Source organism: Carassius carassius, chromosome 1 (genome assembly GCF_963082965.1).
Source record: "Carassius carassius chromosome 1, fCarCar2.1, whole genome shotgun sequence".
Classification (NCBI taxonomy): domain Eukaryota; kingdom Metazoa; phylum Chordata; class Actinopteri; order Cypriniformes; family Cyprinidae; genus Carassius; species Carassius carassius.
The window spans coordinates 13,575,424-13,592,133 of NC_081755.1; the positions used below are offsets into that span (position 1 = coordinate 13,575,424).

At 36.0% G+C, this 16,710-nt stretch overlaps 1 protein-coding gene across 1 annotated transcript; it reads right to left on the minus strand.

The window, feature by feature from the left end:
* Positions 1–3,178: 3,178 nt before the first annotated feature.
* On the minus strand, positions 3,179–6,889 carry LOC132094633 (uncharacterized). The gene is made up of 4 exons (XM_059499631.1): positions 6,817–6,889; positions 6,655–6,714; positions 3,546–5,309; positions 3,179–3,196 (listed from the first exon to the last, which is right to left on the minus strand). The coding sequence occupies exons 3-4, from the start codon at positions 5,193–5,195 to the stop codon at positions 3,179–3,181; spliced, it is 1,668 nt and encodes a 555-aa protein (XP_059355614.1). The 5' UTR covers positions 5,196–5,309; positions 6,655–6,714; positions 6,817–6,889.
* Between the last annotated feature and the right edge of the window lie 9,821 nt (positions 6,890–16,710).

Consider the following 16,710-nt stretch of genomic DNA (forward strand, 5'->3'; position numbering starts at 1 on the left):
TCCAGCACACTCCCTCTTTGAACTGTTGCCATCTGGTCGACGCTACAGAGCACTGAGCACCAGAACGACCAGACACAGGAACAGTTTCTTCCCTCAGGCAATCCATCTTATGAACAGCTGATAATAACTGTGGGACACACTACACTATTTATATTTATATACACTACACTTTTTATCCAACACACATACTTAGCGTACACTTAAATCTTTTGCACATAATATACATGTACATACATGGAACACAATACACTACTTATATTTATATTTATATACACATACACTTATTTATCCAACACACATACTTAGCGTACAGTTAAAACTTTTCCACATAATATACATGTGCATACATAAATGCTCATTTTAATATACCTGCCATACATTGTCAATTTGTATATTGTCAATCCTTACCCACCTATTTGTATTTTTTTTTTTTTTTTATTCTTTATTGTGTTTTTTGTTCTGTCGCTGTTATGTTGCACTGCGGAGCTCTGTCACGAAAACAAATTCCTCGTATGTGTGAACATACCTGGCAATAAAGCTCATTCTGATTCTGATTCTGATTCATATGGAAATCTTCCGACATTATTCATTACAAATCCCCATTTTGTACTTCTAAGTAGTGACCATTGTTCTGACCTCTTCACTATGTTTCCGCATTAGTCATTTCTGAGCGGCACATGCGCAACGCTGACCTCATACAACATCCGCAAGGAACTGCTTCCATGTACAACAGTGAGCGCTAGCTTTATTCAAGTGATTATAACAGTTTAAATATGGACAAACACACCGATTCGCTACAGGAGGCCTTTGCTAACCCCCCGGAGCTGTGTGAGACACTTTTTTTTAATGGACGGACATTTTTTATTTCATTTTTATACTTTTGGACTGATGCAGTGCAACACCCATTGAGTGGAATGATAGAGCTTGGAATAGCCAGGACGATTTAATTTTAAATGAACTTCGACTGGATTCGTCTGAAAGTTTGTCTGTTTGTGTTGCAGCTTTGTACAATGGTATGTACAAGCAGGTTGGACAAATGATTGCGGCCTGCCTCATCCATGGTGGTGTCGCGCCAAACTTTTTCTCTGAGAGACTATTTCTCCAAGTGTGCAACCTTAAGCCTCCTGCACCAGTCATTGAAGAGATAGTCGACTACGAATTCAGAGAGAAGATGAAGGCAGTAAGATTTTAGCAGTCCTTTTAAAAATTACTAAAGCCCATTTTGTGCCATTGGTAGTGTAAAATCCTATTTTAATTGTGGGTTATCGTTAGTTGTTACACTGTAAAGATGTTCAGATCAGCTGTAACATCACCTGAATGTGCTGTTTAAAAAAAAATCCTCCTCCCGCCATCCTACCTTTGAAATTTTTCTGAGGTAGATATCCACACTCAACCTGCCCATCGTCAGTCTATTCTGCACTTTTTTTCCCCTGACCCACATAAATATGTAGCTACTCATTTTTATATTATTTATCATGTTCACTCACACAGTTGGTACCAATACAGTTTTGATAACTGTGGAATTATTTCGACAATTGAATTTTGTTTATACTATGATGAAGAGAGAACTTTGATAGCTTGACAGAAGTATGCAGTGTTTCTCAACTTCATTCCTAGAGACCATTATGTGAATCCATATTTTGTACACTTACTTTCTTAAATGCCTTATGCTTTAGATCAAATCAGCACAGAATGTTGATGATGCAAAGAAGGCCATAATGGGAGCTGCCGACGAACTGGCGATGTTGGGGTCACTCCGGCATATACACTGTACAGACCTTAGAAGACAGAGATGATATGGTGGTAGCAGCTACAAACTTCTTGCTGGAGAGCAGGTTGAGGGATTCTGTGGAGCAGTGAGTTACTGAATATAACTAATGTGGCTTTTCAATCATACACCTGGTGCATGTGACAGCAGGCAAGTGTTTTTTGATAGTTTCAGCTTAATGCCGTTTTAATTTTCACATCCTGCACCACATTTTTATATAGCAAATGCACTTCCGCCCATGTGTGTGCTGGTCTGAAAAGAAAATGGGCTTTAAAACTGAGTGTCTTTTTGAGTCAAATTTACCATTATCCCATATGGAAAAGATATAGATAAATTTTACTAAATGTTTAGATCTTTTATCTGAAATTTGTAAGTAATATATATATAACAGTCAAACAAGACACAAAATCCTTAGTAAAATTGTGTAATATGAGATTTAATATAATTTGGGAACTTATAATTACTATATATGACACTAAATCCACATACAATATTCTTAGTAGATACATGTAACATCAAAGTTATATGAGTTGTGCAATCATTAGTGAAACCAAAATCTTTGTATATTGTATGAAAACCTTACAAGACAATAGACATATGTAAGATTTCACATATATGGGACATTAAAGTACATGGAAATGCACATGATGAGATTACCAAAAATAATTTATGGCATTTCTAAGATTTTATGACACCAGCATTGTATCAGGTTTTTAGATCACACTTTCTTCAATCTCAATTAGTGATTTTTTTTCAAAAATGATTACATGGGTTATATTTGTTGTTATTTAAGATTTTATGAGTAATTCTATCCAATAAAATAGTCAAAAATTATTTTTTATTTACAGTTAGATTATCAAGTTCTTGTGTATGCAGCAAATATTCAAAATTGTCATGTAAAAATAAAAAAGACCCAGTCACTCATTTCTTGCCGTAGAAAGATTTAATTTTGCACTTAATTAGTATATGACATTATACAAGTTGCATATTTACATTTTAAATTTAAGTGGCAATACATATTTTTAAATTAGCTAAGTTCATTAAGATGCTACTTTAATAATTGTTTTGAAACCATACCTTGCACTTGTGTCCTTTTGGATGTTACAATGAAATACATAAATGTTGAAGACATGCATTGCAAGATGTATTAAAGAAGAATACATTTACATTTTGTAGTAAACTTTTCACACTGCTGTGTGCTTTTTCATTATAATTTTGACAGATTCTCACATTAGATTACAGTAACAGTAGAAGGAATTAGTTACTTTCCAGCTCAGCAACCCTGAATGAATAAGTGGCCATCTTCACATTTAGTTCATTTACAGTAATATGTCTTAAGTAGCCGACAAACAATTGAGCTGGACTGTGGACACTGAATATACATACATGGTCTAACTACCTGAGCAGTGTTTATGGCTTTGTGAAAGCCTGTGGGAAAGAGGATAGTTGACATGTAGCTCAGTGGAGTTTTGATAAGAGAACCTCTGGCTAACTTCTGCACTGTGCAATTACCATAGTTTCCTATGGCATATAAACACTGATCACCCATGTCAATGAAGTGGGACACTCTAAAAATACTCCCATCCTTCAAAAGCACAATAGAGTTGTTTCTTTGTTTTGTTTTGCTGTAGGTATGACCATGAACAACCTCTCCATTTACAGCAATTCTCTTGTAGTAATGTACCACAGAGTTTGGGGAAACCTCTCTCACTGTGTGTAGGGCAGCTTGATCACTAACAGACATTGATCTTACATTTGGTGGACCAAGGGCAGTTACCTCAGTGAACTTCGCAAACTTCTTGACATGATGCTTTTCGGTTCTCATTTCATTACAGAAATCTGTAACTTCTGCCAATGCATTTGTTAAAAATTGCTTTGCTAAACGGGGAAAAGCTCGGGAAAACAGAACTCGTTTGCATATTTGTTGTGGTACAGCTTGGCTACTTTTTACTTGTTTCAGGAGGTATCCATTGAAATCTTCAAACATAAAGGCTGAGTGCGCCCACAAAGGACCACAATGCACAACACTTTTGCTCAAATGCAGAAGTGAATGAACATTGAATGTCATGTGCTCTTCCCCATACAGCGACTGCACACCTCCAACAAAGTACACTAATGCCTCATGGGCATGATTTATCTGTTCTGTATTTATTTCAGATCCCAACAGAATGCTTATGCCCTCTATCAGTAATGCCCAATGACAGTGATACTTCTGTGGAAGTATGCCTTTTAGAACTGGCAAGCTATAGTACAGAAGCCAGTGTTGCCACTCATGGGCTTTCCAGAATTTGCGTTCAGTCAGAGATCTTGGAACTCGAGCAACAATACCTGGAGGTTTTATAGACAAGAGGTGTCTGTCCAAGATAGCTGTTTGTGTGCCAATGTACCATGGCTCAGAATAATTTTTTGAATCGATCCATAAAGTTGCCATTTGTCTGCACACGCCAAGCAACACACAATGCATATAGTCAGGGACCATCCCATTGATTACATCAAAGTTTGGTAAATCTACAATGGCAGATGGGCCCTTTATGCCCAATATTGTTGTCCCTTCTCTTTCAGCAATTTGTCCTATCTCTACTGTGGTTTTATGATTTCTGTCACTTGGTTTTTCATCTGCACATGTGTAAACCCTTGACTTTCCTTTTCCTTTCCTCATCTGCACCCCAGGGTGAAGGCAGACTCCGCAGCCATATTCACCATTAAATTGCTTAAAATTTTGTAGTAATGGCCTTGCTACTGCATCACACACACAGCACAATGGGTGCACCTTCACGTGTCTCCATGACTGATCACTAGGATGTTGCCACTCAAAGCCAGCTTGTGAAAGATTGGCACATTCCTCTACAAATGGTTGGAAGTAGCAGGTCATGTCTGGCTTTTTTGCTCCAAACCATAAAGCACATAAAAGCACATGCTTATCTCTACTCTCAGGGGGTATCTCATTAACACAACACAGTATAGGCCAAATACTCAATTTAGAGGACTGAAAGACTGGTACACCATCACAATTAAATGTAAGGGAGAGGAAATCCTCTTCACTGTTAGATTTCAAGGTCTGATATAAGGTGCCATCACATATATCACTTATTACATGCCTACTACTATCATCAGGACGAAAACAGAGATCGTGCATACCTTGATTCTCAAGAACATCCTTCAGTTGATCCTTTAATGGAATACTGATAAAGAAATGTCCTTCCTGTAAACTGTCTTTTACTGTTATGGACGAGGAACATGACACACATGTAAGTGTTTCTTCTTGTGATTGTAAAGTGCCAAGGTACTTAGTACATACTCTGCAGTAATGATGGCGTTTTAATTGATCTATAATACCAGCTAATGGTTTCTCCAAAAAATACTTGCTTGATGGTACTGCATTTGTCCCAGCAGAATGTAACTTTAGAAGTTTCAGCAGGTCTTCCATCAATACACCAGTAGTGTTGTGTCTCAATGCAAAGGAGAAAATAGAGATGCAACTTTGCCCTTCCGTTAGTCCATGAGAGTGGATATCATCACGTATTTCTTGAGGGGCATTTTCCTAAAATTACAGAAAAAGAAGCACCATATTAAAACTTATAAGGTTCTGCTTTACCATAAAGGTAACCTTGTTTTTCTCTACTGTACTTAGCACAAAAAATGTAATGGAAGTCACAACACATGCAAGAAACAAACAAAAAGAGGAAAGACAGACAGTGTCTTTACACATCTAAAGCCCTTTTTAGATGCCTCTGTTTTAAATAATTTTAGACCCATTTCAAAGCTGCCATTTTTATTTAAAACTTTAGAAAAAAATCGTTTCAACTCAGTTAATCTCCTTTTTGAACAATAATGACATTTTTGAAAAATTTCAATCAGGTTTCCGTTCCCTGCATAGTACTGAGACTGCTCTGATCAAGGTCACCAATGATTTACTACGTGCAGCTGACTCAGGAATGTTCTCCATTTTAATTATTCTTGACCTCAGCTCAGCTTTTGACACTGTGGACCATGATTTGTTAATTAGCCGTCTGAAAAACTATGTTGGTATCAGTGATGTGGCCCTGTATTGGTTCGTCTACTATTTATTGTATTTTCTGATTTTATTGTTGATTTTTCATTTTCATTTACATTTTTAAGTATGGATCATGTTTGTTTCACTGTACAGCACTTTGTAACTTGTTTTTGAAAAGTGCTATACAAATAAAGTTATGATTATTATTATTATTATTACTATTATTATTATTACTTACATTTACATTTACATTACATTACATTTAATCATTTAGCAGACGCTTTTATCCAAAGCGACTTCCATGAGCTGCAGAGATAATCTGTGCATTTTGTCATAGCATTGTTTGTCTCGTGATTATTTAATGTCATATCAAATTATGTAATTAACTTCATAAATGTGTTTACTGTAGTTTTTTCTCACCTGCTCCAATGTGAAAGGTTCTGCTCTCTGCTCTTCTCTTTGTGAATCTTCATCACTTTCCTAGGAAGGACACAAATCAACAACTTGTTGGATAGATTGACAGAGTGATAGAGAGAGAGATACATATTAATAGAGAGACATAATTCTGTAGTTTTGTCTCACCTGTGCCAATGTGAAAGGTTCTGCTCTCTGCTCTTCTCTTTGTGAATCTTCATCACTTTCCTAGGAAGGACACAAATCAACAACTTGTTAGATAGATAGAGTGAGAGAGAGAGAGCAAGAGACAGAATACTGTAGTTTTTTCTCACCTGCTCCAATGTGAAAGGTTCTCCACTCTGCCCTTCTCCTTGGGCATCTTCATCACTTTCCTATGAAGGACACAAATCAACAACTTGTTGGATAGATAGATTGACAGAGTGATAGAGAGAGATACATATTAATAGAGAGACATAATACTGTAGTTTTGTCTCACCTGTGCCAATGTGAAAGGTTCTCCACTCTGCCCTTCTCCTTGGGCATCTTCATCACTTTCCTATGAAGGACACAAATCAACAACTTGTTGGATAGATAGATTGACAGAGTGATAGAGAGAGATACATATAAATAAAGAGAGAATACTGTAGTTTTGTCTCACCTGTGCCAATGTGAAAGGTTCTGCACTCTGCTCTTCTCTTTGTGAATCTTCATCACTTTCCTAGGAAGGATACAAATCAACAAATTATTAGATAGACACGAGTACACGCGTGAGAGATCACTTCCGGGGCTTGCACAGACAGAAGCGCCTGTGCCCTCAGAGTACTTGGACGTGGCTGTGGTTAAAAGAGGTAAAATTATATAAATACTGTTCGTTTTCTCACACAAACCGCTCGTTTTGTGTCTAAGCAATGTGTACTTACATTTACGAGTCATTAAATCATGTTTAATTTGGACTTCTCTGTACATGCTCTTTGAGGTGGTGACCATAGACCTGCATTATATGACTGACAGACAAGAACGGTTTGACCAAAAAATATCAAAATCGAAAATACTGTGGAAACAAAGACACCTACATCTTGGATGCCCTTAAGGTAAGCTAAAACATATCAAAAATTAATTTCAAAGTGAACTATCCCTTTAACAACACAGAAATGCGATACAATTACATAGGAAATTCACACATCAAAGTTGTTCACAACAGATATGAGCTGCAAATATATTTTAATCGCAAAGGTAAAACAGTTAGTAATAAGTATCATCTTATAAGCTACATAACTTTTACAATGTAACTATCACAAATAAGATCAAGAGGACATGAACCGGATAACACTTACATGTTGTTGCGCAGTATGTTTTTCGATGTCAGTCAAAGTTCTGTTGATTTTCCTAAAGAAACAGTGGACAGTAACGTTAAGGTAACTAACGTTAACTGGGAACGAATCACTGCAACCTTAATGGAGAACTCCGGTCAATTTTAACATTAAGCTCGTTTTTTTATTTGAAGTGTTGTCAGTACAGAGAACAACGACAAAAATCGATGTTTCCTACACCATGTTATCCTCTTTTTAAAATTTGCACCCTTTTGACTTCAATGGGGCACGCCTGCGTTTAGCCTGCTTTAACATCCTTGATGTGTCATTACAAGTGCACAGCCATGTGAGTGAGTTTATTTAGAGTGAACACAGTGAATCTGACTGCAGTAGATGTGAAAGATATTAATAAAATTGATGTTAATTCTGCCAGCGAAAATACCTGAAAAACTTACTGTTTTCGGTCGAAGTCCACAGTAGTCGATTGTCGAGTTCAGGCGCGTTCTCTTGAATTGCTTAGTTACCAATGATCGGAGGATCGCGTGGGTGAACTCGACCATTGACTACTGTGGACTTCGACCGAAAACTTCGACTGAAGTTTTTCAGGTATTTTCGCGGGCAGAATTAACATCAATTTTATTAATACAGGTTTAAACGTGCCCATTGAAGTCAACAGGGTGCAAATTTTAAAAAGAAGATAACACGGTGTAGGAAACATCGATTTTTGTCGTTGTTCTCTGTACTGACAGCACTCCAAATTTACAAAAAAATGAGCTCAATGTTAAAATTGACCGGAGTTCTCCTTTAACAAGAAGTTACGAGCTGGATTAGGAAACAGGTGTAATTACAAACCTTTTTTTCCATCTTGTCAAAGTACGTATAGGAACATTTTCTCTCAACCAAACCTTTTCTTTCGTGTTAGCATTAACGTTGTGCTTTCTTTTCGACATAGTTACCAGTATTAATGTCTATTAGGGTTGCTGGTGAAGCTAGCTAATGTCATTGTCAACTCGATGTAGGGGAAGGGGAAGTCGTGGCCTAATGGTTAGAGAGTCGGACTCCCAATCGAAAGGTTGTGAGTTCGAGTCCCGGGCCGGCAGGAATTGTGGGTGGGGGGAGTGCATGTACAGTTCTCCCTCCACCTTCAATACCACGACTTAGGTGCCCTTGAGCAAGGCATCGAACCCCCAACTGCTCCCCGGGCGCCGCAGCATAAATGGCTGCCCACTGCTCCGGGTGTGTGCTCACAGTGTGTGTGTGTGTTCACTGCTCTGTGTGTGTGCATTTCGGATGGGTTAAATACAGAGCACAAATTCTGAGTATGGGTCACCATACTTGGCTGAATGTCACTTCACTTATGTGACCATTTTATATACCATTAAATATGATTTTCAACGGCTCTGGATAGATGGCGAGAGAGAGAGAGAGAGAGAAAGCTAGTACACTGCAGAACACCGTATGGAGGGAAAAAAGTACGTTAGAAGGTTGAAAAAGAAGGCATCTTTTGAATCACGACCGACGAACGGCCAACAGACGACATAGTTTGGTAAATCTAGGGTTAACATTACGATTTAAGCTTCAATGTTTGAGCTTAAATTTGAAATACATTTATTTAAGTAACAACTGATTTTTTTAATGGCGAACGTTAACTGGTTTAACATTACATGTTACAGTTGTAACGTTAGTTAGCTAAATTAAGTTAGCTGCACAGTCACTTTCAGCTTATATTACCCAAAGTAGTGCATTTTAGCAAGATTAGTTAAGTTAACGTTAATTATCCTTATTTTTAATAATATTTATATGATAATAACACAAGTGTAACGTTGGATGAGTCTTAGATTATAACAGATCCAGTAAGTTAACGCATTGGCAGAAGGCAAAGATAACATGGCAAAGTTAACATTTTTTCAATGTCTGCATAAATAGTTGGTCTCCAACATTTTATTTTCATGTCAATATTACAGAACCTTTGTTTTTGATTCTAAGGTTTTCAAACCAGTAAATAGAATGATTATTTATATGTTTACTACATTTGGTTGCACTGCCTTTGGCCAAAATATTCATGTTCAAGAACATTTTGTAGTCAGTATTACAGTTAACGTTAATGTGCTTTCAGTATTTCTCTAACGTTACTGTCTGTTAATAGGAAACACCGGACCCTTTCTGGTTGGTTGTAGGCTATAGAAGCACCTGTCAGGTAGGACTGGGCTAACGTTATATGAACGAAATTAATATCACAAGAATTATAAAGACATATCACATTATCTGCTCACCTTTATCTAAATCTATCTAAATCACTCAACCTATCAATAACCTAATCTGCAATTTTCAGATTATATTCCTTTGGATATTTCAAATCAAATTTAGAAAGAAATATGTTTAATATGTGCTTGATATTATCAATTTAGACAACAGAATTGTGTATCACAATATATTCAAAATGGGTCTTAAATTTCATTTTGAGTGGCAATAAAGTCTTAAATATAACTTGCCTAACCATGCAGATACCTAATATTAGAAGTGTTTTTTGTCAGAATACTGATGTTAAATGTTAGCTTAATAACAGTTTCTGTCTGCCAGTCATTTATTGATTGCTAAGCAAAACAATGATTTTTATTTATTTGATAATTTTAGAACACATGGAGAGGAAGTTTGCAGTGGTGCGGTGGAGTGAAGGGGAGGATTTTGGGAAGCTCAGTGACATAAAAACTGATGCCATAAGGGGGTATGATGATTCCAAGATGGACCAGGATGGGAATCCCTTTGCCACCTACTCAGCCATAATTGAATGGCGCCATGGGAGGAAACAACGAGGAGGCTGGCCTCACTACAGAGGCACTGTCATTTTTGTTAGTGGTAAGTTAAGAGTTACTAACTTACTCTAATTCACACAAACACAAGGACTATGTGGTTTTGACACTGTAAGTGCCACAATCAGTATGTCATCTGACAACTATGTCAAAAATGAACTAAAAATGTAACTATGTTAAAAATGAGATGAGATAATAATACTTTGACAGTTGAAACCAGGTTGAATAAAGCTTTTTGAATAGTTGTTTATTTCAGGTGTCATGTATACCTTATGCATAACCCCCTGAATATTTGCGTAGAGTATACATAGGGTATGCAAGTATACAAGTATATGAGCAATGCATACAGAGCATGCATGCAGTGCTTGCACTTATTTTGGAGCACACAACACATCACTAACTTCACGTATATTTTCAGTCTTAGTGTTACAAGAGGGTGATCTGGTGTAATCAGCTGTTTGAGTATAACTCTATTTGCTTTTGTTTTCTAGCTACTCGTTTTGAGACAATCCGTAAACTGAACTCACTGCTGAAGGAAGAAGAACCTACAGAGCTGACAAAGAGGGCCTCAGTGGCCCCCCAAAAATATGGGGATGATTCAGATTGCTCAACTGATATTGAAACTCAGTCTCAGCAAGCAAAGGTGACGTTAATTTACTTTTAGCTCCTATGCAATGACCATATTTCCCAGTGGTACAATGTGTAAGGAGTTGGCACTATTGTGTAATAGGCATTACTATCTAGCTAAATCTGTAAGGATTCTTGATATTGATTCTCTTGTACATAATGGTTGCTCAACACCAGCAATAGCTGTCTTTTTATTTTGGTTTTGTTTTTTTCTCTTGACACCCAGAAGTCAAAGGCTCCCAGGAGGATAGACCCTGCAGAAGAGTTTCTTAGGCTATACGGTCAATCACAGCCTTCTTCAGATAATCACAACAGTCTGACTCAGACTGTGGTTGAATTAAAGCAGGAGATCGAGGACCTGAAAGAAGAGAACGCAAAGTTGAAGGAGATTGTTCTTCAAGGTATCATTGATTCATATCAAATACTGAACCATCAGACAAGTAATAAACCTTTCTCTAAATGACTGTAGGCTGAATTGGCTGTATTGTCCTAAAGGAGTGATAATAATAGATTATTTGTTTTTGATGTACTGTGTCTAGATGTGCCAGGACTCCTACTGAGCTTGAGGAATATAATAGATTCGGCTGCACCTCCTAAGAGATCCAGGGTGGAGCCTACCAAAGCATTACCGGCCCTTCCAGGGTCTCCGCAGTCCAGGTCCAGTTCTCCATGTGCCACTTCGCTGTCCCTCCCCAGATCTACGCTGTCCAGTTCCACATCTGTGTCTCCATCCCTGACTGCCTCCCAGTCTTCTAAGGTAATTGTTTTTTAAAGAATAAATAAATACAGCATATAAAATAGATATACTGCTTGCCAGACTTGCTTTTAATTTAATTCAATTCAATTAAAATTTGCTTTATTGGCATGAATGTAACAACAATATTGCCAAAGCGTCCCACAAACCACATAAAAACAATCAACCCCATACATTTCATTAAACAAGTAATTACAGTGTAAAGTAATGAGTATGGCAGATCTAATGTGCTTATATGTCTAAAGTCTGTTGGGCTGAAGAAGTCAGACATACTGGTATTTTAAACTTTAATGCTCACCTTGTGTCCAGGTTGAGATCCATCCTGGGACCGGAGTCATGGTTGAGAAACTGGCGTGGGCCTATGCCATCAATGCCAATTCGGCAACAGTCTTTGTGAGGCATCTGCTCACCGCAGTCTTTCCAGTGGAAATACTGCTGGTGAGCAATCTTCGGGGGAACAAACGAGGCGGAGGAGAGGCTCGTCAACCATTAGACAAAAATAAATTGGATGCCATTTACAGTATGTTTTCTTCTTTTTAATGGGTGTTTGACCAATAGTCTCTGCTTTTGTGTGTTTCCTGATTCCAGCCTACTGTAATAATTTTTGCATTGTTTTTTTGTTCATGTTTAGGTGCAACTCTTGAGAAGTGGCCAGGGACCCAGCTTTCCAGCATTGGAAGTACGATCAATGCCAAGATTACAGAACTCCGGTCAAAAAGTAAAAATGCTGGTGTGTACACAGCTCCACATTAAACTGTTTTGTTTGCTCTGAGTTTCACACAGGTGTGTCACATAGTCCTTGGCCCTGGGGCAAAACAGGTTCTGACTACTGTCTACTGAAAGTATTTACTGCTTAAAGTGCCTGTTTATTCTGAGGTATCCAGTGTGCAGAAGAACAAAACTGGCATATATGTAAGCCATTAAGGCATTTTAAGTTTACATTCTGTTTTTTTGTTTGTGTACTTTGCAATTTCAAAATCGAGTATACTCAAAATATCTAAGTAAACAGTATAGGCAATATTAGCATTATGCTCAGAGCGATTGATTGCACTTAAGCCCCATGCCTCGTTCCTTGAATGTGAATACACCTGTTTGTATTGACAATGTTTAGTTGTTGGTGACACTGTTCCCATGTTAGAATAGGAATAGGATACGCATGTGCTCCTCAGGTTTGTATGCAGGCTTGTAGTGTGTGAAAATATCAAATTGTGAAAGATATTCCTATGTAGTCACAAGTTCATTTAAATCTAATATTTGAAAACAAATTGTTCTTGGGATTAGGGTTTACTGCTGTCAGTACTGTAATCACAGAAGAGTTTAACTGTTAATAAAGACTATTGAAAAGATATCCTAGCAGCTTTGTTTTTAATATTACAGATGTATTCGGACTGCATTTATGTCATTGTGTGGTAGAAAGTAGTTGATCTGGGTGTTGACCAAACCCTTGCCAGTTTTAACTCTGCTTCATCAAATGTTTTTGACTGTAGAAACTCATATGAAATTATAAAATTATTTTATACATAAAAAGTATGTTTTTAATGCTGCTATGTTCATTGTCTGACGTAAGAATTTTAATTTAAAAAACATGAAGACAGCATAGTTTACATGAAAATATTAATAGACATTACATACAAAAAACCTATATAGAATGGTATATATTCATATATAAAAAGTATATGCTTTTATACATACATGGACATGTTACTTGGCTGACATATAACAAACTTATAAAAAACATATAAAGAAAGCAAAGGTTATGTTTAAATTAGATACACTTTACGCACAAGAAAGATGTATGTAATTGTAAATATTAATATATAAATTGTATATGTCTTTATAACTAAGACATGTTTTACATAGTAATTAAAAATGCAAAAATGATATGGAACATATACGAAAAACATACTTTGCCATGTACTATCCTTATAAACAGCATATATATTGTTTGTTTGATTCATACTTAATTCATATAATTACGTTGTATGAGAAAAATGCGAAAGTGGCCACTTTCATGAGTAAATCATAATATGAGACATATAACTCTCATAAGACATATAATGCATATAAAACATAAACATTTACTATTGTAGGCAATAGGAAATTCTTACAAGTTTTTTCTGTTTCTTTTCCATATGGGATGACATTGTTTGACAGGTGTTTAAAAAAAATTAACGAGGCATTTAGACATCTTTCCACAGTTAAAACATTGATTGAGGGATTAATGAGACAAAATAAATGGTAAGCTGTACTTCATCTTTTGTATTCATATGTGTGCCTTAGAGAAAAGCGTTTAAACGTTGATGTGCACTCCCTGCTGGAGCATTAGGCATTACATTGATCTGCCATGTCACAAAAAAGTGCCAAATTGATATTTGTTTTAATTCCATAATATAATTGACAGAATATGAAATCTGAGACTTTGTTTTATATCAAAAATTACAAAGCACAAAGATTATTGCGATTTATTGGATGGTAGGCACTGTATAATGTTCCGTTTATTCATAATCTGAAAATAGCAAAGACTAAAATATTGATTCTTGGGACATAAAAGTGCAAGAGTTTTCCTGTGGATCAGTGGTAAAGCATTGTGTTGTGGGTTCAATTCCCAGGAACATACATACTGATTTAAAAAAAAAAATCTATAGCCTGAATGCACTGTAAGTCGCTTTGGATAAAAGCATCTGCTAAATGTGAAAATGTAATGCATATCAGCTCATAAAAATTAGAATAAAAAAAAAAATCAATATTTTCTACACAGTTGTGATATAATATTATTTAATATGATATTTTTGGAAATAATTGTGTAAGAAAAATAAGACTAAAGAGATTTTTTTATGCTTGCTTAATATAGTTTCTACTAGGTAGGTGTGTCCAACATGTTGAAGGTCCCTTAAACTGAAAAACTTTGACCATAGCTTGTTCATTTTATATCCTTTTTTTCCAGATTCAAAGAAGGCCTGGAATGTTTACAGCTTCTGGAACATATTGGGAAGCATCCCAGTCTCTTTAGAGGAGTTCTAATGTTCGAGGAGAAGCCAATTACGGCTAGAGATTTGGCTGAGCTCTTTGTTCCACAACTGTCTCCAGTTGGCACCAACAGAAGAACACTGGAAAACAGAATAGTCTGTTTCTAGAGGGACTGGCTCCTAGATGTGGAAGGTAACATTATACAATAGGATATATTATACACATTCTACAGTCGGTAACATTATGCAATCGTTATGGTGCTCTTTCTTTCCCCATCCAATGTTTTTAAAAACATGTTTTTGATGAAGTTTCATGACCCCCACAATATCTTGTTGTATGAATAGCTGCACTAACATTATTTCATTAACCAGACAAACCAGAGCTTCTGCTTTTAAACAAAAAAGCTTTTACTCTAGCTTCATCCAATTCTATGGTTATAGGTGTGGTTGTAATCGCATACTTCAAAAAAGAAAAAGGAATGACCACCATAAGATTTGTTTTCTCTTTATTCTATCTTTTTTTTCTTTGATGTTTGTGAAATTGTGATTATACTCTGTATTAGTTCATATTATAAGTCCCACTGTAATGGTCCTTTTGGTTTCTATCATTTCAACTGAGTAACTAATTACATCTACACCTGTGACTCATTGCAGCTGCCATTAGAAGCTCTATATTTGAAGCTCTATATTCTATAGAATTGCTATAGAAACAGAGTGTTCTATGAGTACTTAGGACTGCACAAGAGAACAAAAAATGCAATTTGTTCATAATCATAATTTGAGCATTCATAAACAAAATTTGTTACAGGAATAAATGCCTACTGTAGTGAAGTTATTGGTTTCTGTAAGAAAAATATCCATATCTAAAAAAAATTATGAAAACCTAAAAGATTTATTGTTTTTTTTTTTCATTGTTATTTTTCCACAGAGGGAGCTTCATCCCCTCTTACTCTCAGTCAGGTTTTGGCATTTGCCTCTGGATCGACGTCTATCCCTAGACTGGGTTTCCCCGTCGATCCAACAATAGAGTTTCTTCATCAAGAGGAAAGTGAGCCAGCCAAGATATTCCCCGAAGCAAATACATGTAGCATTGTTTTAAGGCTGCCAATGCATCATGTATTTGATGACTTTGGGGATTATATGAAGGAGGGCATTTTACAAGCACCCACATTTGGGGTAATGTAGTTTGATTACTCACCCCATTACATTTTGTTGTTTATTCTTTCTTGTTTTCTTTGTCATTTGTTGTGAAAAGAAATAAACACGTGTACATGTATTTACCATTATAGTGATAAATAAAATTCTTTATTCATAGCACCAGCTGTTTGTGTACACAAAAATAAAATTGGGATCTTGTATTAAAGAATTCATTCCACTCACTCATGCGTCAATTTGTGATGTTAAAATGTATGTGTATATATATATATATATATATATATATATATATATATATATAAATAATATTTTTTGAGTTCAGTCCAGTATTTGACTGGTAAAAGCCCAACAGTGTCATTACAATTAAATGCATTGACCAAATATAAGACATTGACATTAAGAAAGATTCATACACTTAATAAAGTATTAATAAGGTAAAATGGTAAAAGTAAATAATGGCCATGGAGTAAGTATCATAAATATGCAGACTGAAAAAAAAATGGTATAACTCTGAGAATATTGATGCTAAAATAAAAAAAAACTTGGACACATTTTTCATTATTTATTTTCTTTTAACAAGTAAATGACCAACTTTGCTATAAGTAATACCTTCAACTGCAAAACATTTTCCTGTCAATATTGACTGTTTTTACAGTGGAGCTTCATGTACTGCTGACTGCAATATTTACATGGTGACATGCAACATTTCTAAAGTAAGAATAAATAAATGCAATTCAAATACAATTTCAGTTACAATACTAAATAAAAGGGTTCAAGGAACTATGGGCTGTCTTTCTACTTGTCCCTCTATTGGAAGATCTTGCCTTTCATCAAGGCTGAGGTCTAGGATATTGTGCTTGAAAAGGTTGGTGACCACTGGGTTACACTACTCAACAGAAAACCAGAACTTTTGAACAACATGACAATTGG

Bases quoted from the DNA above. Each gene is read 5' to 3' on its own strand.
- LOC132094633 (XM_059499631.1), bottom strand. From the start codon at position 5,195: ATGGAAGACCTGCTGAAACTTCTAAAGTTACATTCTGCTGGGACAAAT.